General features: G+C 39.9%; 1 protein-coding gene and 1 long non-coding RNA gene across 2 annotated transcripts in view; one reads left to right on the top strand and one right to left on the bottom strand.

The window, feature by feature from the left end:
- Positions 1–27,935, bottom strand: part of LOC134790059 (uncharacterized) — a 509,644-nt gene that overhangs the window by 468,457 nt on the left and 13,252 nt on the right. The window lies entirely within an intron of this gene.
- Positions 190–27,176, top strand: LOC134789591 (A disintegrin and metalloproteinase with thrombospondin motifs adt-2-like). The gene is made up of 14 exons (XM_063760160.1): positions 190–258; positions 341–501; positions 1,401–1,572; positions 2,478–2,819; positions 6,245–6,453; positions 7,164–7,355; positions 7,903–8,031; positions 10,054–10,174; positions 10,899–11,042; positions 11,902–12,032; positions 15,992–16,166; positions 20,682–20,805; positions 21,083–21,258; positions 26,504–27,176. The coding sequence occupies exons 1-14, from the start codon at positions 190–192 to the stop codon at positions 26,750–26,752; spliced, it is 2,394 nt and encodes a 797-aa protein (XP_063616230.1). The 3' UTR covers positions 26,753–27,176.

The following is a 27,935-nucleotide window of genomic DNA, read 5'->3' as shown; positions in this document are numbered from 1 at the left end:
GTACCTATAGGTATTATAGCTACTCGTATCTCCATATTCCATATTTCTCCATGTTTCATCGTTCCTTTTCATGTAATACTTTTACTTTTCATATAATAAAGTATTTCAGAGCAAAGCTCAGCGTCTTTTTTAATTTTAGATGTAGATAAGTATCATATCATCTTGGAATATACCAATACCAAATAAGAAATGAAAACTCAGAATGTGCTCCTGTACACCAACTTGAAAGCAATAAAGTGTATATTTTTGTCCCTAGGGGTGAGTTAGGCGCGAGCAAATCTGCATGATTACCTTCATTTCATACTTTACAGCAATATATCTGGAATCCGGCATATTTCAGGACCTACTACAACTCCCTAGCTGGTGGCTGGGCGAGGGCGCCGAGCAAACTACGGACGTGCAAGTGGTGTATCTGCCGGCGCTGCTACCGCGTGAGGCTCAGCAGTCGAGCGGCGGTAGCGACGATGTGCCCGTTCCGTACAGCTTCGATGCTTTCGGTCGGTAAGTACGTCTACAGTTATACTGACATCTTGCTCCCGGACTAGTAGCTAGGCGAGGGTGTAGGTCAGTTGCACCTTACGGCCCTATTGCTGCGAGAGGCTCAGCGGCCTAATGGCGGCAGCGACTATGTGCCCGTTCCGCGTACCTACAACTTCGATGCTTTCGGTTGGTGAGGTAGTATGTGAAGACATCTGAATACACATCATCTACATCTGAAGAGATGTACTGATACCTTGATCCCGAACTAGTAGCTAAGCGAGGGTGTAGGTCAAGTGCACCTTATGGCCCTGCTGCTGCGAGAGTATAATAGCGGCAGCGACGATGTGCCCGTTCCGTACAGTTTCGATGCCTTCGGTCGGTCAGTACGTAAGTACCTACTGCATATGTATGTATACTAGGTAATTTGCTAACTCCAAGATTATTTGCTGGGGGAGGGTGTGAATTAGGTAGTTGATCGAAGGCCCTAGAAGCTGAGCGCAGATGTACATAATTTGTAGGTAGGTAAGGTACCTCACGTAATAGTCCTGCTGCCGTGCGAAGCTTCGTGGCCGACCGGCGACGGGGGAAACGTGCGCGCGTCTCATATGACTCCTCATATAATTTAAAGTTTGACAATCACTGCTGTATTAAAATACACGTCCGAAACTCCGAACATTACTGCGCGGCGGAGGGACGTCCGGCCGAGGCGTAATGAAATGACGTCTTGCACATTGTTGTCAAAAATAAGAAATAAAGCCTATATTTTGGCAGAAATGAATTTCTCCCGCATCCGGTATTACCCCAAAACCCTTACAGCTGAAAAATGGCTATTGAGATTTATAATTAAGCCGTATTACGCAACCCTATCGAGAGTGATGTTATTGGTAAGACTGGTTATATTGGAATAATTAACTTTACAGGAGTTTCTCCCTACGCCTGGTCCCGAACCGGCGGCTAGTGGCGCGCGCATTCGGTGTGTGGTCGGAGCACGGGCGTGACGCACCGCTATCGGCGGTAGACGCCTCGTGCCACTTCCAGCACGCCGGCGTCGACGCCGTCGCCGCCTTCTCCGCCTGCAAGGACCATGCATTGGTACGTCTTCCGTTTAATATAGGTTAGTATAGCGTGTTCAGCATGATAATAGGAGAGCGAACGCGACGCGCCGCTGTCGGCGGTGGACGCCTTTGTGCCACTATCAGCACGCCGGCGTCGACGCCGTAGCCGCTTCTCTGCCTGCAAGTAGCATCCACGTCTCTTCCGTTTATATAGGATTAGGATAGTATAAGCGCGTCTTGCGCGTGGTTGGAGAGTGCACGCGATACGCCGTTGATGACCTTGTTTCTTACTTTGTACGAGAATACAATTAGTTACATAGGAAACCTATTTGTGAGAAAGAAGAAAGAAGATAGTGATAAGTACTAATCCCTGAAGGGTGGGTCCCCGAAACGATCATTTGCGCGGTCAATTATAGGTATATTACATCAATCAATGTTTGAGACATTGATTGATGTAATATACATATAATTGCTTCACTTTAAATAATCCACTTGACTACAATCAATTACAAAATATCAGCTTCCTTCCTTGCCGTATCCGGCAATGGCGACTCCATCAACAATTCTTATCCGGATTATGAAATGCCCTTATGTGGCTCGCAAAACCAAACTTTGTCTATAAATATACTGTTGTATCGATGACTTATTGATTGATTTAGGGGCATCAACCATTATAGGTACATTAACGCTTATTAATAATGAAGATCTTCCATTCTTATTCACTGACATTCGTCTGATTAGTCAATATTTATTTTCCAATGTAAGTAATTCAGCAATTCAGACAATTGTAATTTTAACAATATCAAGTAAACCTAAAGGTTTACGTAATGTAAATGTAAACATTACGAAACCCCCTAACAACCGTACTAGTAGGTAATTGATAATCTTAGTGCACTAATTAGTCTGAAACATTATTCTTCCGATATATCTCCCCACTTCCAGCACGGCCTGATTGTCGTAGACAACTCAACATACGAGGTCCGGCCGCTGCCGGCGGGCGCCGGGCGGGCGGCGGACGGCGGGCGCGCGGCGCACGGCGGGCGCGCGGCGCACGTGATCCGGCGCGCGCCGCCGCCGCGCGCGCCGCGCGACGACGCGCGCACGCTGCGCCCGCGCCCGAGCCCGCGCCGCCCCCGAGCGCCCTACCCGCACAAGCCGCCCCCGTCCAGCTACACCATCGAGATCGCCCTGTTCCTGGACGAGGCGGCCTACAAGACTTTCAATCCGTACTTTAATTACAAGGAGACTGAATTGAGGGATATGCTATTGGCGTATATTAATGGAGTAAGTACCGTTTACCTGTTATAGATTAACATTTTTGGTTCTGCCTTATTTCTGAATGATATTCAATGTTGTTCTCAATTTCAGTAGGTACCTATAATACTACCCTCTCTAATACCACCTAGCTAATAGATGACCTAGTCCAGCGGTCTAACGAAGTTGACGCGGGCCACACTTTGTTAATATTTATGACTTTCAGGCCTATTCAGATTTCGAGATAATCACAAGATCTTGAGACGATTTAGAGATCAACTAGATCTACATTAGATATCGACTAGATGTGACTTGGATATCTAAGTCATAACTTGTCGAAATCGTTCAAGAGGACCTCCAGAATCGCGGAAACGTCAAATTTGACATATCTATCTTACAAATATCTTTAAATTATCCGTATCGTAACTTGGTGAAGTCTAGTAGAAATCTTAATTCATTTTCCGAGTCGAGCCGTTATCAGACATTGTCGTTTGTCAATATTACCAAATTACATACAAAATAGCCAGGGAAGCTCGCGGGCTGCAAGTGAGAGGTTCGCGGGCCGCTGGTTGCCGACCGCTGACCTAGTCTATCAAGTGTAGCATAGCAATTCCTAATGCCTTAATGTGTTAATATCATTACACACCTTATAGACACCTCCATAATATAATATAATTAACATAATGTAATCTCGGCTTACAGCGTTACACAGGTTACAATTAGGGTTTGCAATATCCGTCAATTTTTCGGATCCGGATATTTCGGATATTAAAATTTGACGGATCCGGATATCCGGATAATTCGGATAATACGGATCTGTATAAAAAAAAGTGACGTTCTATGAGGATCGGTTAAAAAAGGCTATTTTCATGGATAGTAGGATTTATTTGAAATTAACGTACTGAAATCGGTGTAGAAAATTATGACAAAAATTAAACATTTGTTTGCAAATTAACAATTAAATAATAACAATCAGTTTTTATAGAAAAAATCTTTACAATAACACTAAATTAACTTAGGTAATTGTAACACCCTTAGCTAATGATTGACTAGGTTGATAATAATCAGGTTTAAAAGTTTTTAAAATCACATTATAAAATAAAAAGTTTACCCAAGCGAATGGTAATCAAAATTAAAGTTTTCAAAATCAATATTATAGTTATACAAACAAATAAAATTGAATCTAATTGAATCTTCAAAAGGACATCGTCCAACGAAAAAAAAAACATTTAATAAAACTAAAAGACAAGGTAACATTAATAATAAAGATTTAGTAAATAATTATTATGTCTCACAATCATTATAACTAATTTAAACAATACAAAGCATTAAAAAATCTCTGTTTTTTAATGATTACTTGTCGAGTCTTTGATAATGTGAGCGCAGAAAACTCAAAGCATCCAACTAGTCTGCTTTGAGCCTAGTTCGAAGGTGGTTACAAAAGTAACCAGCTGACGAGAATACTCTCTCGGATTCCACGCTAGTTGGTGATATCGTTAATAAGGCATCATAAGCCCGTTGTAAGTATTCAGTCCTCTTGTTACTATAGTCAGACTGTAAAAAGTCTGCAGCGATTTTGATAGCGCACGCAGTGCAAGTGTCATTTTAAACGTCAAACTTCTATGAAATTATGACGTATATATAACACTTACATTTAGTGATCCAAAAGACTCGAGCCTTTGGAGCTCTTTTTTTAGGGCTCGCCTCATCTCTTGACGCCTAAAAGGCTAAAAGCCTATTTAGCTCTTTAGCCCCCGAGCCTAGTTTTATTTAAGAGCCTAGAATCTTGGGGCTAATAACCTTATTAAGCCCCTAAAAAAAGCCTATTTAGCTCTGTAGCCCCCGACCGGCTGGCCGGGCTTAATAAGGTTATTAAATCCAAGAGTCTAGGATCTTAAATATAACTAGGCTCGGGGGCTAAAGAGCTAAATAGGCTTTTAGCCTTTTAGGCGTCAAGAAATGAGGAGAACCCTAAAAAAAGGGCTAAAAGGCTCGAGTCCTTTGGATCACTACTTACACTGCGTGGGCTATCAAATCCGCTGCAGACTTTATTTGGTGCGACTATATTATCGAACAAAGCCATTTCAACCTTTACTTGTGTTTCTATGTCCAGAGCCGCAGTTGAGTCTAGAGGTTAAGATGATGGATCCAATAATGCTTTTTAATCTCATCCTGCAGTTGTTGTTTCACACTCATTGAGGCCGCTGCTGAGGTACTAGGAAGTGCGGTTTGCTCAGGTTGTGCCTGTTCGTGTACGGGTTGGGGTTCGAAAAACGTAGTATTTATTTTCATTATCGTCTCTCGAACACAGTCATTACTTGGATTCTCGAAAGGAAATGCAGAGTTGCTTTCTTGATAGAACGCATTAGGACTATGAAGGTATTTAATTGTACCGACTGAGCGAAAGCCTGATAACAATTATTTTAAAACATAGTAATAATTATCCTTATTCCAGTCAAGAGGTATGCAGGTAGCTAGTTTTAAGGTTGTTAGTTGTTAGTATTGTTGTTACTGTTACTACTGTTTAGTTTAAGCAATATTTGTATTTAGTTATCGCGTGATGGCCATGACCAATGCAATATTTAACGGATCCGTGGGATCCGAAATATCCGGATCCTATGAGACGTTGGATCCGGATCTTAGTTTCGACGGATATCCGGATATTTCGGATATCGGGATATCCGGATCTCAAACCCTAGTTACAATACCTTAGCGATATCTGATGTCTCTATTGATCCGTGAATTGTCCATGAATTGAATAGAAACAACAGGTATATATCGGTTTCTATTACATCTCCGAATGCTAATGCTTCCATTGATTGGTTGTTTGGTAATTCGCTCCAAGGTATAATGTTATCAATAATACGAGTAGGTACCTAATAAGAGAACACATACCTACTTATTTATGACATACAGGTACTTATAATATACTTAAGTATTTTTTTCACTTGATCAAATTCTATCTGTCACCTTTGTGTCACCTACAATCTGTCTGAGATACAGGCGTTGCGAAGGTTGTTGTTTCTATTTCGAATAAATAATCCATTCAATAGGTGCAATTACATGACCCATGCCATGTTCAATCGGCATCCAGAAGGTCTGCAAGCTGCGTTAAACTAAACTACAGTAAGTATGCAACGAGGACTACCTAACTTTAACCCATACACAATTAATGGTTACGTACGTACGTACCATGTGTAATTAATTGTAAAGTACACGCACAACATCTACCGACACAAAAGGACTGCATGTAGCCGCCGTAGCGTCGTAGCAATGTTTTGTGGGAGCTTAAGGTTTAAGAAATTGACTATATTACATAACGACGTCAGTTGCCTGGCAACCTCGCAATTTGCATTCGGCAAACGGTACGAGCCAGTGTGACATCAGCGCCATAAATATCAATCTATCTATTGTAATCAGCTTGAAATCAACGCCACAATCCTTCCACATTTCAGGTGCAAGCACTGTACCAGCACTGGTCCCTCGGCACACACATCCAGTTGTCCCTGGTGCGGCTGACGCTACTCCGTTCGCAGCCTGCGGCACTCTCGCGGCACGCTGAGCGCGGACGCCTGTTGGACTCCTTCTGTGCGTATCAACGGTCCCTCAACGTTGAAGATGACAACGATCCGGACCATTGGGACATGGCTTTACTTCTGTCAGGGTAAACAAACGTTTTGGCAATATTTCACCATATTTGGTGGTTTTGTATTAAGGACTGCCGTCAACCGTGAAACTTTGACTTGAAGGGTAAATATCTCAATATCTCCATCCGGCAACTGTCTATCAAAGGAAAAATGGGCCTGTGTGAACTGTTGATAAAAATAATCTAATAATGATTAAATAGGTATCGTAAAACTGTGTTTTAGTTCTGTTTTTTTGGCAATATATACTTTCTCAACTAACGTGGAGTTAGGGTGAGTTGCACCAAACTGTTTGTCAATGGTAAAGCGTTCGCTAAATTTAATTATATATGTACTCGTAAAATTTCACAGTAAACTGATGAACTGACTGAATAACGTCACTCGTTTTGATCAGTCTGTCAAATGTGGTTGGTGCAACTGGGCCTGGCCTTTATTAGGTATCGGTGTACCTAAATCTACTCTCTATACTGAAGACCATGAAAATTGAGCATATAAGCAGACTAATTATAGGTACCTCATTGACTGTTGACTGACGCTTGAACAAGTGACAGAGCGCACAGCGCCATTAATTACAACTTACAATACTACAATATTTTGTATTATTCTTCGTGTTATACCTATGTATATGCTATGAAGTTAATTTCAGCCGTCCAAATTGGACATTTTGCCAGATTTCTCAAAGTTACATGGGTAAAAAGCTTACAGACGAGACGCTCTAAACAATTTCCAGCTTGGACCTGTACTCCGAAGAAGGCGGTCGGCGCAACGGCGTCACGATGGGCCTGGCGCCGGTGGGCGGCGTGTGCCTGCCCGCGCACGCGTGCGTCGTGGCCGAGTTCGGCGCCTCCGACATGCTGGGGCGGCCCTACCCCTCCGCCGGCTTCACATCCGTCTACATCCTCGCGCATGAGATTGGACATAAGTCTGTCGCTGTCCTTAAGGCCCATCTTGTAACTTGATTAGGATGTTCCTTTAATAGGCGGCTACTACTTATATCGAACGGAAACAACATGTTACCTTTCGAAACCGTCTAACAAGTTGTATTTTAAGGAGTTACAAGATGGACATAAGGGATCATTATCTAAGTAGTCTGCTTTCACGTTAATACACTTACATTAATGTTCTTGTCTTATTCCATGCACCAGAACTACTATTATACTTATGTTAGGCACAGGATTTAATTCTTTCTCTCAGCTCACTCAGCTTCAGGATTATCGTAAAAACGTTCACTAAAATGGGAAATTTAATAATACTCTGCGGAGTTACATTAGTCAGCTGTCAATTGTGCGTTAATGTAACCCACACTAATGACACCCACAATAACGCATGATATGTTCGCTCCCAAAACTGTGCCTTAATTGACTGCTCGGAGCAGTGGGCCCTATTGAGTGAAATTGCACTCTCCATGTGCACGCATATAGGAAAAAAACGGTTTCGCTTGCTTGTATAACAGGTGTGTTGTTTTCCAGCCTGGGCATGCATCACGACGGCGCAGGCAACACATGTGCTCGCGACGGCTACATCATGTCGCCGTCGCGCGGCACGCACGGCGAGGCCACCTGGTCGCCCTGCAGCGCGCGTGTAGTCGCCGATCTACAGTATGACTCTCATTATCAATACTTCCATGATTTCCATCCTAGCGTATTCCAGCCTAGGCATGCACCACGAAGGCGCAGACACCACATGTGCTCACGCACACATGTGCGCGGCACGCACGTCGCGGTCTCCCTGTAGTACCTGCGGGCTCAGCACGATTCCATTTTTATCGACTATCACTATGCGCGTCCCTTTCGCACTTACATACTTGTTAGAACGTGACAGGCATGGTGACAAGGGATAAAAACGCGACCGTGCTAAGCCGCCTGGTCAGGTGGGGTCAGGGTCCTAGGGTGAGGGGTTCGACATTCTAATCACAATATTTTTAAAACGCCTTGCAAAAAATATTGGCAACACGACGCAGTTAATTTTATTAGCACTAAAGTCAGTTTTTCGTAGTCGGGTAGGCATCATGAACTGCTCCCGTTTTGTGATGATTATCCAGTTCTATCACCTAACTATGACTTACTGTACAAGTCAGCATCGAATAGATAGTAACGGCAAAAGTCGGAACACATCCCTATTTCTATGTAAAAGATGTGTGTTATGTCTACGAATGTTACGATCTTACGATATACCTACATGTTTACCTACTTTGGCCGTCACTGTCAATGTGACTGTATAATATATATGTCGTAGTCAGATCGTATAATCCGCCGTATTACATTACGGCTAGCCGTTATCAAAAACAGGGGCGTTTTGAAATGCGGCGGTTCGACGATTAGCCGGATTGTCATTGCGATACGTTCTTCAATAAGGCGGCCAACGTTTAGCCGCATCGTACTACTATTTTAGATTGTAGAGTGACCAGTTCTTTCGGTCGCCTACGTAACCGGAGTTTGACAATGTTTGCAATTTAATTTATTTTTACCATGGTCCCACCGCACTACATGTGTTTATTTTCCAAAACATTTCCTTCGCAACTTAAATAGACGGAGCCCCGCAAGCGGGGCTCCTATTTCTGGGCGGTTTGCCCTTCGGGCATCTGAAGCTACCTAACGAACCTAACCTACTTACCTACCTACGCTTTTTTCCCCAAAGTGTAATGTTTTCACGGACGTCTCACTAAATCAATAGGTAGGTAGGTTAGGTTCGTTAGGTAGCTTCAGATGCCCGAAGGGCAAACCGCTCAGAAATAGGAGCCCTGCGAAGCGGGGCTCCGTCTAGTTAAGTTGCGAAAGAAATGTTTTTTGAAAAGAAACAGTCCGACGAACTCCAGATTTGATGGACACCCCAGCGTTTGTCAGGCAGCGCCACGGGTGTTAAAAATGGGAACTAAAAACTGTCAAAGCGGCGGCTAATGACTCGCTGTATTACATTACGGCTAGCCGTGTTGAAGAACGTATGGCGCCGAATACATTCCGGCGGATTCTCATTCAGCCGCATTCAATCCGGCTAATCGTTAAACCGCCGCATTTCAAAACGCCCCTGTTTTTGAAAACGGCTAGCCGTAATGTAATACGGCGGATTATACGATCCGACTGCGACATATATATTATTTTAATTACTTACTCAGTTTTTAAAACACGAAACGTAACTATTTGCAAAATTAATTTAACACCTAGGTATATCTACATAAACTCAACAGTAGGTAGCCAATTATAATTTGTCAGCATTTTGGAAATTTTACTAGGTATATTTATTAATCTCACCAAAAAACTCCTAAGCCACCAATTTCTAAATAATTAATTCGGCGATCTATGTCATTACACAGAGTTCCATATGGTTTTTTTAACGTTTACCCACAGTTTTCGCAGCATATATGACAGGTTATACTGAAAAACTTCTACAAATTAAAAAAAAGTCGCGATGTAAAATTGGCTGATGAAACACTGACATAGGTAATTAGGATCATCCAAAATGTAATATGAATACAGCCAATATGTATTTGAAATTCCAGGGTTGGCCCCATTGCAAAACTTGTTCAGTATGGCCTCAGTCTATATTCTATGGTAAACGTTAAGAAAATACCCAGATGTGGGCTTAAGTTGAGTTAATGTGGACAAAGTGTGTTGATCGGGCAGGTGGGCCACGTGTTTGCTGGACGGTCAGGAGCCCGAGGTGGAGGGCGCGGAGGACGAGCTCCGGCACGAGCGCTTCGGCGGCGCGCCCGGGCTAGTGTGGGGCGCCAAGAAGCAGTGCGAGGTATGATTACCGTGGTTTGGACAGTTATGCTAGGTTTTCCTATGATAGCGGTGCCGTCATATAGCGGCCATCTCCATACAGAATAATACGGCTAAAATAAGGACGAGTAAAATTTTGTATGGAGACGGCCGCTATATGATGGCACCTCTACCCTAGGAAACCAGAGCTTTAAACTGTAATTATAGTAACGTTTATCTTGTGTTGACGCATAGCGCTTGCGCATATTCTCACAAAAGAGACGGGTTACTTGATTAAATTAACGATAAACGCGTCGCATCATCAACCCGTAGCGACACTGTCCATCTTCGTGGTAATAGCCCGAAACCAAGAGAGATAGCCCGATTCGGATTTTGAAATAGATCTATTAGACATCACCAAGATACGATAACGTTATGTTTAAGATCTAACCTGTCAAATTTGACATTTGCGCGATTCTGGAGATACTGTTGAACGATTTTCACAGGATATGACTTAGAGATCCATTTCACATCTAATAGATATCTTACTCTATCTAACGTAAAAGTGACATTTGTTTCCCGAATTGCGCTGCAAAAGAGAACTAGTTGATATCTAAACTATAACGTATCTAGAATGGATCTAGTACGTGTCGTCTCTTTGTAAATATCTTGAAGTTCGAATACGGCAGAGATTCTGTTTCTCTCGAATCACCATCTCGTAAGTATAACATGAACGATACCGTACAAATGTGTTGTTTTATTTGCAGGTGTTACTCCGCGACGCAGACGCAGCGCCGACGACGGCGCCCGCCGCGTCGCTGTGCGAGCAGCTGGCGTGCCGCACGCCGCACCGCGCCGGCTTCTACTACGCCGGCCCCGCGCTGCCCGGGACTCCCTGCGGACATCATATGGTAGGTACCTATACGCTCTTACATGGTGTAAATCCAATTGGTAAAATTAAGGAAAATTACAAAATAAACACTTACTTACCTATAGGAGACAACAAAAGGTTTTCTTAAAAAACACGTGTTAGCACGTATTTCACATTTCACATATTCAAGGACTTTCAAAAAACTTATAGGTAGGTACTTATACTTACTGCTGAATATCTGGAATATCTGGGGTGCTGCGGTGGAGAACAGTATCGTATATTATACTATTAGGTATTTAATTTACCTATTTAGGTACATAACTTAATCACATGCTAGAACGACCCTAGTCCGGGTCGAGGCATCCGACACTTCTTTTCCTGACGGGTGATCGATGATCACGTGATGCTTTGTATAGAATGAAGTGTCGGACCGGACGCCTGGCCCGGCCTGGGCCCGGACCGTTCTAGTGTGAGACATCCTTGAAGCTAACTTTAGTGCTAGTATTATTATTAATTATTTATTTAATAAAAATACAGTTATTCTTAAAAATAGGCATAGCCCCGCAAAACTCAACAATGAGTTTGACTGTGGGGTCATCAGTCTCTAATTAATACCTAATTTATAAAATTGTATGTACTTATTTAAAATTTAAATTAGTACAATATATTATGGTAGTGTTTTTTTAACATAGTTTTAAATTTAGGCTTATTATTTTCACGTCTTATGGCTTCAAGCAAACTATTAAGTAAGTATGGAAATCTTTTCCTAAGGGTTCTATCTCCGTAGTAATTATTAATTCTAGGAACGGCTAGTTTGCCTGAAGTCACAGCCTTTGTGATGTATAAATGATTAACTGGTGTTAAGGAATCAGCCGAGTTAAGCCTCCGTTTTCTTCCAGTGGTGCCAGGGAGGTGAATGTGTGTCGTCAGGCGGTGCAGAAATCACAACGAAAGCTCCAACAGTGACATCCAGTACCCCGCGCTACAACGGAAGCAACGCCAATGGACCGACCACTACGACCACGGGTGCGTACAAACTTGTTGAAGACGTTACGAATACACGCGTTAATATTACTATGAACGAAATCAGAGTATTAGTAAGAGACTTTGTTAGAAACACGAGATTACAAGTAAAGGATGACATGCTAGACCGGGTCGGGGTCGGGCCGGCGTTTTCTATAAAGCATCACGTGATCACCGATCAGCCCTCATAGAAAATGACATATGTCGGACGCCTCGACCCGGGCACGGCCCTATCCCACAAAACTTTACAAGTGTACAATTCGACAAAATTGTTAAATTGTAAACAAAAAAATGTACCACAATAATTACAAATATGTATTCGTTACAAGTCTGCACTATACAAATATGACATTTTTGTGAAAGCGTATCACAAAAAAAAATGAAAAAAAAAAATGAAAATGAAAAATTATGTATTTCCTTATTAAGCTTATTCTACAAATTGCCATAAGTGGTTGGGACTTCCTTTTAGGTGAGTGAACCTGTATCAGGGTGCCCCGCTCCTCCATAATTAAACAGTCTTGTTATTATTATTACTTATAGGAAATGTTATACATATGAAAGTAACTTATTTTATTTATAAACTAATTATAACTAATATTGTACATTATTTATTTTCTATTTTTATTTTAAAGAATGTTTTAGGTATTTATGCTATTATTTACTATTTTAACCTAATTAAATACTATAATACTATGTTTATGACGAGGATATATGAGTGAATGTATATATATATATATATATATATATATATGTGTGTGTGTGTGTGTGTGTGTGTGTGTGTGTGTGTGTGTGTGTGTGTGTGTGTGTGTGTTTGTGTGTGTTTGTGTGTGCGCGTGCGTGTGTGGATTAGCGTTCTGTCAATATGTTATATTTAATTAATAATTTACACGGTACAGTAATGACTCTGTATCATCATAACTTAGTTGTTTCAGCCATTTTGTGAGTTCTATCTTACACTTATACAACAGTAGTGGATGGATATCAATTAGCTTGTTTACATTATTATAGATGTATATATGCCGATTGCGCTTTATATTGCCTTTTAGCAAACATAGATTTACAGCTAGATAGGGGGGCAACATTGTTTTTGAGTCGTCGGGTTTCATTTGTAGGGTTAACCTCTAGGGTTTTGTGTAGCCTGAGTGTGGTACTCAAAACATACAGCTTCCTGATGGTTAATTGGTCACTGATTTGATATAGTTCTTTAATAGGAAACCTGTATGGTTTTGAGTACATCACCTTGAGCAGGCAGCGTTGCCCTCTCTCCACCTCTATAAATTTTGTTTTGGCAGCGCCACCCCAGACAGTAATACAGTAGGTAGCTCATGACAGGTTGTGCCAATGTAATATACAGTTGATTCAGTAGTTCCTTAGTAGTAATATATCTAAAAATCTTGAATATCCAATTAAGTTTTCTTATTCTATTGTTTACATTTTCCAGTTGCATGTGCCATGAGAGGCGCTGGTCAAGTAGTACTCCTAGATATTTTGTAAATTTAACTTTTTCTAGTTCGATGAATTCACAGGGGGAAGGATCATCTTGGTTACACATGTGTAGTTTTAGTTTTAAGTTAACATTAGGTTGCGAGCTGTCATATTTACTGAAACATATATAATTAGTTTTGCTGGCATTGAACGTGAGCGTAAGGAGCTTATTTCTAAGCCATACAGCCACTCTGCGGAGGCCAGATTCTGCACTACTGAACACTGACTCCCAGGATTCTCCATCAAACACTATAGCTGTGTCATCAGCATAAGAGCCGATGTGCCCACGTTGTAGTTTGAGATTCGTCAAATCATTGATATAAATAAGAAACAACGTGGGCCCCAGAACGCTTCCCTGGGGGACACCGTAAGTTATATCCATTTCGTTACTTATGAAGTCTCCAGTCCACAAAGAATAAAGGTATGTGACGACAGCTACATAATTGTAGAATTGTTGATTTGTAAATATACAAGCGAAAAGTTGTAATGTTACAACTACAAATATGTAACAATTTATTTTGCTTCTTTAATGTTGAAGGTAGTTTCACTTTATACGCAATACGCAAGAATTACATCAATTATTATAGTGATCGTGATCTATCTACGAGCATTTACATACCAACTGACATTACAATGGATGCAAGCTAAACTGACCATTATAAACCTCATAAATTCCAAAAATGAAAACAAAAACTTTGGTAAATTTAGTGATATATTGACGCACAATGTGTAAATAAACAAATGGAAGGAGAAAGCGCAAAATTTAAATAATTTAGGAATAATGGAGAAAGATTGGAAATACTTAAGGGACACTATATATGTGGCAAAATTGGAAAAGGCGTACGATGGTAAGCTCAATTTGAGTATATGCATTTTTGTATCCAGTACCTATGAGTATTTCGTAAATTACATTAAAGCTAAGTAAATTTGGGATTATATATGTATATATGAAATTCATGACACCTAGGATCACTATCACTGCTACTGGAACTAAATATTTCGTGGTAGGTATATATACAAAGGGTTGTAATCGCTAAATATGATAAAATATACTGCAATTACTAGTATTCGTACAGTAGCAAGTGTAGCAACTGTAGCAAGAGGGTGCGACACACGTTTAGAGAATTGTTAAATTGTAGGTACAATTCTACATATACAGTGGAAACTGGATAAGTGGAACCTGGGTTAGTGGAAAACCTCTTTAAGTGGACCCAAGTTCTCGGTTCCAGTCCCTTGGCAACGAATTACCTCTATAAGTGGAATTTTAGGACCTCTATAAGCGGAATCCATTTTTTCGAAAATTTCTTATTTTTACCTCTGTAACTGGAAGCAGCCGTCTCCGAAACCTCTATGAGTGGAATAGCTCGGCGTTATAAAATTTGTATTTTTAATAAACCGTCACAAGGAGGGTAGTTTGTTTCGTTCATTATGGTTCGTGTTTTAACTACGTATTTTGTATGAGATCACACATCGTTCAGTTTTTTTTGCATTAAAGTACAATCGGTACATTGATTTATTTAACCATACTGGTTTCTCGTGCATAAATAAATATTAGGAGTGATTTAGTTTTTGTAATTTTGAAAATTGTATACGAGTAGGTACTGTGGATTATTTACAGTATTGCTTTTTTTGAAGTCAGAATTACATACCTATTTTTGTTAATACATACATATCTACATACATATTTAATAAAAGATGATTATTTAAGTCTTGATCATACCATACGTGACCTCTATAAGCGACATTACTAGCATCCACAACCTCTGTTAGCGAGAGCCTCTGTAAGTGAGAAAATGTTTTATTTGAACCTGGTTTAGTGGAAAACTGGATAAATGGAAAACCTGGATAAGCGGGACTAAACAGCCGGTCCCTTGCGATTCCACTTATCCAGTTTCCACTGTATGTATAATTATTACTACAATTTAATGTAGCACAAAACAATTGTCAGCTACAAATTTGTACATTTTCCGGAAAAGATATGTAGCGTAGGTATGTAAAGTTTTGTGATACAATAAATTGTAGACTTGTCGATACAATTTACATATTTGTAAGAATTTTCCACTAAAAAATTTGTTACTTGTATATTTTGTGGTACGCACATTTGTATTATTACAAACTTGTAACTTGACACTTGTAAAATTGTAAGTAATTGTAAGTTTTGTGGGATAGGCCACCGGTCTATCGTGAGTCATCCTTAAACCGTATCCTAGCTGAACAATTTATTTCTTAATTTTGCCTCTGTAATTGAAAACATCGCATCCAAGACCAATGGAACCATGCTAAAAAGTTCCTTTTTTTTGTATTTTTTTTCACCTTATTATAAACGGGTCTTATTTTATTACCTCAGTAATTATTTATGTAGCTAGCAGGATGTTTTTATAGCAATAGCTTTCTCTATTACAAAACTATCATCTAGGTTTTTTCTGTACTTAATTACAAATACGTTTATTTCTAATATAATCATGTCATTTGTCTTTGGAGCGCAGTAGGAACAACCAATGGAGGCAATGTAGGTGGTTGGGGCGCGTGGCAGGAGGGCGCGTGCCGCTCGGGCTGCTCTCTGCGCTCGCGCGGCTTCCGCGAGCGCCGCCGCGGCTGCGCCTCCGGGAGCTGCGACGGCGTCGGCTATGACGTCGTTATCTGTGACGACTCTAAGGTGAGCACCCATAGAGAGAAATAAGTGGTGCAGGCGGAGCGCGTGCCTCCGGGAGCTGCGACGGCGTTGGCTATGACGTCGTTATCTGTGACGACTCTAAGGTGAGCACCCATAGAGAGAAATAAGTGGTGCAGGCGGAGCGCGTGCCTCCGGGAGCTGAGACGGCATCGGCTATGACGTCGTTATCTGTGACGACTCTAAGGTGAGCACCCATAGAGTTGAGAAATAAGTGGTGCAGGCGGAGCGCGTGCCTCCGGGAGGCTGCGATGGCGTCGGGTATGGACTCTGCAGCTGCCGGTGGATTCGGATACGTTATCTGCAGGGTAGGTATAACTCGATCCATCCATCCATCGTGAGCCGAGAAACTAATGACGCAGACGCAGGGGTGGAGCCTACATCAATGACCAGAGTTGATCACAGAGTCCATTTTTTGATTGTATCTAATTTTGCTACACTTCATTAAGGTAGGTACCTAATATACACTTGCGTGTTGGAGTCATTAGGTATTTGGTTATTGGACGGGGTGTAGCATGATGATTGGGGTTCTATAGATATGTAAGTTAAATTTTTAGATACTGTGTTTGACTTTAGTTTTAGATTTAATTATTATTTTTCATTAAATTTACGCCGTGTGACTACATAATTATGTAGTTGAAATTTAATTTAATTCCGTACACGTGTTACTGCCACAAGGACTACTGAAATTGGACACAAGGAATTTTTTATTCAGTCAAATAGGTACGATACGAAGTACAAATAATTATTTAACACTCAAATGTTTGTTTTGTTTAATGAAACTGCGACTGCGGTGAAGAGGCTCAATCTGTTGAGCATATTATACAGCGCTGCCCTCTGCACTCTTTTCCAGGCCCCCCGGAAGATCTGGATAAATTAACACCTGACGTAATCTCGTGGCTTGGGACCCTGAATATGGATTTATAATTATTTTATTTAGCTACTTATTGTTTGAGAATGTTTATGTATACGCCATACGATTAAATAAATGAAATGCAGAAGGCCTATTACCAATTCATTAGCTAATACCTACGACTACACGGGCGTATAAGTGGCGTAGGTATAATAGGTAGGTATATAATGTACCTATAACATCATAAACAATAGGCGTAAGCCCATGTAGACAACAAACACAACCATATTTTTTTCCTAAAAAAAATTAAAGGAACATGAACATGACCTAACAGATAGTTTTAATAACTTTTGTGATGATTCGTTTAAACTGTTTATTTCATTGAGTCACAATCGCCAAATCCATAGGACAATCGTGTGACGTACTTACCTATAAAATCTACCTTAAACCAAATTATGACGTGTCAATAAACCGCTAGCGGAGTTTATAAATATGCACGTCAGCGGTAAATTGTCTGCGTAGTACTAAGATACAATAATAATTATCGTACGATTTACGGTTAACAGTGTAATTGGTATGTAGCAGAGTTGGGCAAAAATTAACTTGAATAAGAATAAGAATAAAAACAGAAATTTTATTCTTATTCAAATCAATTTGAATTAGAATAATTCTTGCACTAGTTATTTTAGAATAAAATTAAGGTGAATAAATCACGTGACTTTTATTTTAAATGCGGAATAAAAAACAGAATAATTATTCTAGAAGTGAGGCTATTTTAACTAAGGTTTTATTCAATTAAAATGTTATTTAGAATTAAGTTAATTTTTGTAAAACAATTGGTTAAATTTTGTAAGTTGATTTTCACCATTCTATTTAAAAGTCGGATTGATTTGATATTTGTTACTTTAGTTTAGGTATAGGTACACATTGAAGAGTTCCGCTATACGCTATCTAGTTCTATCATCCGATCAGGGTGCTTAGCCAACATGCCAAACGTTGACGCTCCGTAGAGTTGCGCATAGTCTCTCTCTATCACTCTTACATATTAGTGCGATACAGAGACAGATAGCGTTTCGTTGTCGTAGCACTCGTAGCGCAAACGATTGGGTGCCTAGCTAAGATGCCAATTTTTGTTTTTAATTTAATAACCAAATCATAATCACAATTTAGCTGTTTTTAGCGCTTTCTGTCACTATCACTCTTACATATTAGTGCAATAGAGAGACAGAGATAGCGGTTCGTTGTCGTAGCGCAAACGATTGGCATGTTGGCTACGCACCCAAGGTGCTAAGCAATGATGACAATTTTTGTTTTTAATTTCATAACCAAATCATTAAGTAAATTTAGCTTTTCTGGGGGCCTAGCCAAGATGCCAATCGCTTGTGCTCCGACAACGAAGCACTTTCTGTCTCTATCACTCTTACATATTAGTGCGATAGAGGGACAGAGATACCGTTTCGTTCTCGTAGCGCAAACGATTGGCATATTGGCTACGCACCCAAGGTGCCTAGCCAAGATGTCAATTTTTGTTTTTAATTTAATAACCAAATCTTTGGGTACAATTTAGCTGTTCAGGAGGCCTAGCCAATATGCCAATCGCTTGCGCTCCGCCAACGAAGCGCTTTCTGTCTCTATCACTCTTACATATTAGTGCGATAGAGAGACATATAGCGTTTTGTTGTCGTGGCGTAAACGTTTGGCATGTTGGCTACGCTTCCATGAGCCTTGCCAAGATGCCAATTTTTGTTTTTAATTTAATAACCAAATTAGGTAAATTTAGCTGTTCTGGGGGCCTAGCCAACATGCCAATCGCTTGCGCTCCAACAACGAAGCGCTTTCTGTCTTTATCACTCTTATATATAAGTGCGAAAGAGAGACAGAGAGAGCGCTTCGTTGTCGGAGTGCAAACTATTGGCATAATGGCTAGGCCCCCAGAACAGCTAAATTGTATCCAAAGATTTGGTTATTCAATTAAAAACAAAAATTGTCATCTTGGCTAGGCACTTTGGGTTCGTAGCCAGTATGCCAATCGTTTGCGCTACGACAACTAAACGCTATCTCTGTCTCTCTATCGCACTAATATGTAGGAGTGATAGAGACAGAAAGCGCTTCGTTGTTGGAGCGCAAGCGATTGGCATGTTGGCTAGGCCCCCAGAACAGCTATACCTAATGTATGGTTATTAAAATAAAAACAAAAAATTGGCATCTTAGCTAGGCACATTGGGAGCGTAGCCAACATGCCAAACGTTTGCGCTACGACAACAAATGCTATCTTTGTCGCTCTATCGCACTAATATGTAAGAGTGATAGAGACAGAAAGCACTTCGTTGTTGGAGCGCAAGCGATTGGCATGTTGGCTAGGTCTCCAGAACAGCTAAATTTACGTAATGATTTGGTTATTAAATTAAAAACAAAAATTGTCATCTTGGCTAGGTTCCTTGGGTTCGTAGCCAATATGCCAATCGTTTGCGCTACGACAACAAAACTCTATCTCTGTCTCTCTATCGCACTAATATGTAAGAGTGATAGAAACAGAAAGCGCTTTGTTGTTGGAGCGCAAGCGATTGGCATGTTGACTAGGCCCCCAGAACGGTTAAATTTACCTGATGATTTGATTATTAAATTAAAAACAAAAATTGGCATCTTGGCTAGGCACCTTCAAAATCGAATCGAATCGAAGGCACCTTGAGTGCGTAGCCAACATGCCAATGGGTTGCGCTACTTCAACGAAACGCTACCTCCGTCTCTCTATCGCACTAATATGTAAGAGTGATAGAGACAAAGCGCTTCGTTGTCGGAGCGCAAACGATTGGCATCTTGGCTAGGCCCCTAGACCAGTTAAATTGAACCTAATGATTTGATTAGTAAATTAAAAATAATACGGTTACTGAAACTATGCGTTATGCGACAGTCAATTTGTAAGATTTTATTCCATAAAATAGGTATAAATTAGACAAGAGACTAACTACTATACGTAATTAGTACCTATACGGTACCCGAACTACATTTTTATTCGTGGAATATTATTTCAATTAAAAATCATGATTATATTTATTTGATTAAGAATAAGTTATTCTCATTCAATTTTTTCTCGTACGAATTATTCCCGACCAAAATTATTTGAATATTTTTGACGGGAATAAAATCGAGATGATTTTATTCCTACGAATTCTTATTCAAATAATGATTTTATTCTTGAATGCCCAACACTGGTATGTAGCATACATATAGGTACTCCTCAATACCTAATACCTACTCAACAACAAATGTCATGAGTATTTCCAAATGTAGATCGATTTTTGTATAAATATAAAGTTGGATATCTAATTAAGCAAGAGGGCTCGCTTTTAATTAATACACACTCATTTAAATAAACTCTAAATTTCAAATGTGATTACCGGTGGGGCCGGGGCAGGTACATAAAGCAGCTTGTACATACACGCTCTTTGTATGTGCCTAACATTTTATTAGATATATTTACTTACCTACATTGTACAGCAGCCATAAAAAATAAAATCGTTAGCCACCACGGACACTGGTTAATATATGTACATTGTACATATTACACTAATAATTCCTAATTCCTAAAGGCCTAATTATCTAAATAGCCATATTCTATTCGGTAATTAGTTGTGTGGTATGTGTAGGTGTGCGGTAAGAAGAAGCGGGTGACGGCAAGCGAGCTGGCTGGTCGCAAGTGCGCGGAGTACGCGGCGGTGCTGCACAGCCTGGATGCGCGCGGCGGCGGCCTGCAGGCGCCCCACGACCCCAGTAAGACGCCTAACCTGTCGAAATGTAATGTCGGCAAAAGCCGCGGGTGACGATCAAATCTTTTCTAATGCGCTGGAGCCCATTTTATAAAGCAATAAGTTGAATATTTGTTATAGTTTGTCAAAGTCCAAGCATTGGTCAAAATTATAATCGTTATTGGTCAAGCCAAGCTCTTTAGTTTGTATTTACTTTGTACAAATTTGACCCCAAATGGCAATTAGTGACCAAATCTTAATTTGGAAAATATGTAGGTAATTAAATGCGTGTTATATCGTAGCTCGGATGTGGATGGGGTGCGCGGTGTTCTGCCGGCGGGCGGCGGGCGGCGGCTTCTACGCGCCGCGAGTGGAGCTCAACGACAAGGGCCTGGACCCGTACTTCCCCGACGGCACGTGGTGCCACCACGACGGCTCGCAGGACTATTACTGCCTGCAGCACCACTGCCTACCGGAGGTAAGATTAACAATACAAACTGCTTTGGTCATTGTAGATGTAGCCTTGGTCTCCAGGTGACATAACGCCGTAGGCACCGTGTGACATTCAATCTATAGAAAAATAAAATGACTGTCTTCCCAAACATCGTGAGAGTGACGTAAGTAGTATAGGTATGGCGTCAAGCGGAGGCCAAAGTCTACTTTTGTACATATGATTGGTAGGTTCCCTTTTCCCATCGTCTTGTTTGTCATTACATTCATTAGGTACCTATCTAGTTTACTTGAAACTAAAGTAGTATTTATCCCACTCTTTCCTAAACATTTCGGTGCAAAGGATTAACAATCTACTTAGTTAATATTTGTACATAGAACAACAGTCCAAAACCATGCAACCTTTTTATGATTTCTCTTTAGATTTATCTAAGTACATAAAAGTACTTGTTTGTCATAGTAAATCTCTAGTTTTGTAGCGAATACCTGCTAAGCTGTTACCTAATTCCCAAAACAGTTTGCCCCAACTGTGAACTCATTTCCAGCATAACGTGGCCTCGCAATTGTAACTATATGATCTGATATCGACTTCACACAGATACTGGTGAAACCTTGAAAAAAAAACAGTCGGTTGTCATCGCACTATTATGTTGTACTTGTGGCAAACACAGTATGCGTCACCTCACGTGCTCTGTTCAATCAAGCCGGGCCATTGAACAGAATTTACTGCCCGAGATAAAACCACTATTGTGTTAGGCGAGGTGATAGTAAAATTACTTATGCAGTTATCAGCTCTGCGGTTTGCTACGACCGGCTACGATCGCTTCACTGTATTCTGAATAGCAAATGCATCTAAGGCTACGGACATAAACTTGCATGCTACAGAATTTATGTGTACCTACTTAAATAAGAGTCTAAAAATTTATGAGGAATCAGCGGATTAAAATATGTAAAAGATCTAGCTCGCTCCCGTTACAAAAAATGTCATGACACATGACAAAGAGTAGCTATGGGTCATCAGAGCTATTAGTGATATTAACTTCTCTTATTATCATATATGTAGGTTGTAGGTATATTTCAGTTTACGGTAGCATGTGTATGTCGCAGTCGGATCGTATAATCCGCCGTATTACATTACGGCTAGCCGTTTTCAAAAACAGGGGCGTTTTGAAATGCGGCGGTTTAACGATTAGCCGGATTGAATGCGGCTGAATGAGAATCCGCCGGAATGTATTCGGCGCCATACGTTCTTCAACACGGCTAGCCGTAATGTAATACAGCGAGTCATTAGCCGCCGCTTTGACAGTTTTTAGTTCCCATTTTTAACACCCGTGGCGCTGCCTGACAAACGCTGGGGTGTCCATCAAATCTGGAGTTCGTCGGACTGTTTCTTTTCAAAAAACATTTCTTTCGCAACTTAACTAGACGGAGCCCCGCTTCGCGGGGCTCCTATTTCTGAGCGGTTTGCCCTTCGGGCATCTGAAGCTACCTAACGAACCTAACCTACCTACCTATTGATTTAGTGAGACGTCCGTGAAAACATTACACTTTGGGGAAAAAAGCGTAGGTAGGTAAGTAGGTTAGGTTCGTTAGGTAGCTTCAGATGCCCGAAGGGCAAACCGCCCAGAAATAGGAGCTCCGCTTGCGGGGCTCCGTCTATTTAAGTTGCGAAGGAAATGTTTTGGAAAATAAACACATGTAGTGCGGTGGGACCATGGTAAAAATAAATTAAATTGCAAACATTGTCAAACTCCGGTTACGTAGGCGACCGAAAGAACTGGTCACTCTACAATCTAAAATAGTAGTACGATGCGGCTAAACGTTGGCCGCCTTATTGAAGAACGTATCGCAATGACAATCCGGCTAATCGTCGAACCGCCGCATTTCAAAACGCCTCTGTTTTTGATAACGGCTAGCCGTAATGTAATACGGCGGATTATACGATCTGACTACGACATGTATACCGCCTGAGCAACGTTCATGTTAGTGATGCGCGAGTTTTGGCTGCCCTATGCTCTATGCTGGCCCTATGCTCTATATTTTTCCCGGTGTGACGATGGGTTTCTGGAGGTTCTGAGAGAGAGTTAGAGATCTAAAAATACGTCCAAAGAGTTAATAGTACATTACGATACAAGTGCGATAAATAGGAAATTCGCACATGTATCGTACAACGTTTTACAGTACATGCATATGGCCCTTTAATTTTTTGGCATACTTAGTCACGTAATATTCCAATTATCGCACTAGTGCGGTAAAGTAGTACCATATGTACCTACCTACTTAAAAAAAATTAAAGACAATTGTTGGATAGCCCATTTTCTTTTCCAGTTTGCGTTCTATGAACATGTTTGTGTGTTATTATGTTGAAAATAGAGACGTTAGAGGCTTATCAGCAACAAAACCAAACCAACATCGAGCACCATCAGTCTCCTCGTTGTTTGTCTGTCAGGTGCCGTGCGTCATCCTTTATGATATTTGCCGTGAGCTTATACTAAATTGTGCACTAATTTGTCATGACTTATCTTGGACGTTTCAAAATTTGCCGTATTTTTTTCAGCCTTCAGTTATCCTGACGTAGGACGTGGCTGTTTACTTTGATAATGTGATTTATAACTAAATATATCCGATTCAACAATCACAATATTATGATAAAGAGGTGTATGGAAGGTATGTACTACCTACTTGCGGCAGTTGCGGCTTCCTACGCTGCAGTGAGATCATACTGGCTAAAGACAAGTAAATAATAAACACGCTGATAATCTTTGTACTTAGGTTAGTTTTTTTGTTACTGTAATAAATGATCTATAAAAGGTAATGCATAAGTAGGTACCTAATGTCCAAACCACGGTTTGACGGGTGCAATTTTGTTTGACGTTTAAAAAGTACGAGGACAAGTGAAACTTAGAAACTTACTACAAGTAGATGTCGATAAAATTATGACTTAAGACAAAATACGTTTAAGTAATTTTTTTATATCATAATCGCTTTTACAAAAAAATGCATAGAAAACACCCATGACTCGGGAACAAATATTCGTGCTCATCACACAAATAAATGCCCTTACCGGGATTTGAACCATCGGCTTCATTGGCAGGGTCACTACCAACTGGGCCAGACACGTCGTCAAACTAATGTCTTATAAAGTAGCATAGGTATCTTTTATATGGCATATTGTCCTTACATCTTTCAATTCTTACATTACAACATATTTCGATATTGAACATTTTTTAAACTCTTTCAGTTAGCTTAATGGAGAGTAGTCAGAGAACCATAAAAAATGGACCTGTGGGTTCGCTTATTTAAGCCATCTACAACAATGATAATAAAGAGAACTTTGTATGAAGATTGCAGTTTACATCATTCTTTAGTCTCTAATCCGTTGTAAAGTAGGTACTTACAACCTACCTAAATATAAAACCGTTGCGTGATTTATATGCGCATGTGTAAAAGGTTCGTATGTAGGACTGCAGGTAGTAGTTACGATTAAAAGCGGAAGTGCGCAAGGGCATCTCAGGATCATGTTTATTGTGGTTTCATCAAGGCTCGTCGCAGATTACTGCGGCCGGAGAATGTGACGGCAATTACTCGGTTACCAATAACACAGCTTAGACAAAGTTATCATTAAGGTTCTCCGTCTTGTAGATTTGAGAATTTTTCGCTAGTACAACACTTTGAGAAAGATCCCATAGATGCAGATATACAGGATGATTCAGGAGACGTGAGCAGGACTAACACTGCGCATTTCGTAAATTATAAGCAACTGTTTCGTATCATTAGTGAGGTTAACGTTAATTTTCTAGTCGTGTTGAAAAAAAAAGTTATTAATTTATTTACGACATGCATATATGGTCACCCTAAAATTAGAATGCTAAACTACCGATATTCTGTGTCAAATTGAATGTCATCAACTCATCACTGTCATCATGGTCTGGTTACTTTTGAAAACTCGTATCTCACTCAAGTTTGACGTTTGACAGTTTATTTTCTTCGTAACCAAAACGCTGTCATTACGGTTAAAGAGGTTTTATGTTTATTAATTAGGTCTTGTAGGGTGACCAATATTGTAGAGAATTAAATTTGCCCTCACCAAAAAGTTAAAAAATAGGAAAAAGTGTGGTTGTTTCACCTGAATACGACGGTGATCTATTAATTATCAGTTACTGCAGGATTAGTCCTGCTCACGTCTCATGAATCGTGCTGTATATCTATTTAACGTTTCATGAGCGATAAAGCAGAAAGGACATACTTACTTACGTAGTAGATAACTATCATACGGTGGGACAACTGCCTTACCTACCTCTACCTGCCTTACCTAAACTATTCTCGACACAACGTATCATCATTGTGATTGTATATTGTTGTTATTATACTTTACTTTACTGTATGTAATCTAAAGTAACATAATATCTACTTTGCCTTGTAAAGTTGCTATTGCTAGGTTTAAGTAACAGTGGAAGGGATCACATCATCAAATCATTTGTCAGTGTTTTTGTGAGTGACTCTACCTAGAGTCTAAACTTACTTCTTACTTGTATATAAGTACTTGCCTTTAAAAAACTCATAACACTTTCACTGTTATCAGTATTTTTTTTACTTAGAAAGATTTTATTAAGGTTCTTATAGGGTTGAGATTGTTATTAAATAGGTAAGATATAATGCGGACTATGGACTGTCTTAAAGTAACAATTGTTAGTGATCTTGTAAGAGTTTAAAAGGATTCCTTAATTATAGTTCAATTATATGATTCGTGTAAATTTTCAGATTAACTTCTCATATAATGACGCTCTTATAATAGCCATTAATGCAGCAGTTATTGTTTGGCAATGTTTTATTTATTACCTTTGCACTAATACAGGAAAATAAAGCGATTGCGTGCTAACAAGAGTTAGGTCGTTTGGTAATACGAGGCAAGCAATCTCTACTTTGGAATAAATATTATTTAGTTCTTTTATTGGAAAATGCTTGAAAACAAACTAAATATCCTAGGTATTTAAAAATTTACCATGGTCTAAACCCACTAAGTATAGTGCTGTTGATTTCCTGAGTCCGAAATGCAATATTTTCTAATTTTAATTTTCAAATAGGCCAGGATATCTAATACATACTTTCCCGAATGTTTGGCATCTTTAATAGTTGATCCTTCCAAACTCTTCCACACTGCTCCTTTTTCTTTCGTACCTACTTATGTGTCCATACATTTACGTTTTTGTTTAGGCACCTATTCTTTCAGATTCAACTACTTAATGACAAACAATTGGTTTCGTTGTCAACAGAACTTCAAGATGAATACCCAGTTTCACATTTGGGAGCTTCCAAGCGAAGACGTTGGCGGGGCATTTAACGCGCGGGCGCGCAGCACCCCTGAGGACCCGGCGCTGGAGAGCTACCTATCCCTGAACGAAGACGGCGTGCCCATCACGCGCTCCGCCTTCCCCCCGCAGCTTCCAGACGAGCCCGAGTACCACTGGGAAGTCATGGATTACGTGGACCTGCCAACAAACAATGACACGCTAAAGTCATGATCATAACACCGCCTCGCATAATATAACTAATTGGCCTGCCCGTTATTTTGCATTGATAAACCCCGATATCTTGCCCAAGTAAGAATAAGTTAGTTTTCGATTGCGTTGGGTTAAGTACCTCATTTAGATAATTAGAGTATTATATCATAATTTAATTGTAAGTTATTATTAGCAATCAAATGTGAGTTTGCATTTATTAGTTTACATTTTGCAGTATTAGTAGGTAAATTAATGTATTTTATTAGTCCTAATATGTATTATTTTTAGATAAGTTGATCTTTTTACTCGAATGCTAGTCCCTTCACTTACCATATCAAAATATTATTTATTGTACTTTAAAAAAGTAGTGCTAGTGTGTATAACAAAACTATGTGTTTTTGTTTTTTATCCAGAAAGTTAATTAGGTCAGTTAAGTGTTTTATCGACCTCACCCGAGTCTCTTAAAGAGTCAAATATTTGTCAAGGTCAAGTATTCATAAAGACAACCACAAGCCTCTTGATGGTCACTTGGCATATGTATAAAAGAAGATTAAAGGATATTACTACTCTATTGTACATCGCATGCATTATGGTTCGTTAAATAAATCTTTACCAGACATAGGTAAGCGATGGTATTGTTTCATTTTTTTGTTCCTTAACCGAGTACGTATTTAAAAATTAAACATCATTGTAGTTTGTTGTGGTCTACCTTTGTCCGAACTACTGCGAATAATGATGAGTCGGTAGAAAAGAAGCCAGTTGCTATATAATAGCAACTTGCTATGATGTTAGGATATTGACGGTAGAAGCTAAAGTGAGGAGTTTACTGGCGACGCCGTGCTAGCCATGCATGATTGCAGAATTAGCTTACACATGCTAATGAATGCTGCTAAAGACCCGATTATATGGTTATACAATACAGTCGGCAATGAATATTACTAGAAAAATAAGCACACCAATCCGTGGAATATAAAATGATAATTAGGAATTAATCCCTGAGAATACGGTGGGTTATGTTTTATCAAATATAGAACCTACACTGTGTTGTCATATATACCATTCCGTTGGTTGGAACTATTATTCCCAAAAGTTAAACAACGATTAAACTCAACGGCAGATAATGAATTTTAGTAGTTACATTTGGCTGCAATTTTCCATCACTAATCTAAGGGAGCAGCTTCTCAAACATGAGAACATACTTTTT

The sequence above is a fragment of the Cydia splendana genome, chromosome 4 (assembly GCF_910591565.1).
Source record: "Cydia splendana chromosome 4, ilCydSple1.2, whole genome shotgun sequence".
Lineage (NCBI taxonomy): Eukaryota > Metazoa > Arthropoda > Insecta > Lepidoptera > Tortricidae > Cydia > Cydia splendana.
The sequence above is the reverse complement of the archived record's forward strand: the minus strand, read 5'-3'. Positions and strand labels throughout refer to the sequence as shown.

Excerpts from the sequence above, each read along its gene's own strand:
- LOC134789591 (XM_063760160.1), top strand. The coding sequence starts at position 190 with ATGAAAACTCAGAATGTGCTCCTGTACACCAACTTGAAAGCAATAAAG. Across the intron at positions 2,820-6,244 it reads TATTGGCGTATATTAATGGA|GTGCAAGCACTGTACCAGCA; the intron begins GTAAGTACCGTT and ends TCCACATTTCAG. Across the intron at positions 12,033-15,991 it reads ACCACTACGACCACGGGTGC|CGCAGTAGGAACAACCAATG; the intron begins GTACAAACTTGT and ends TTGTCTTTGGAG.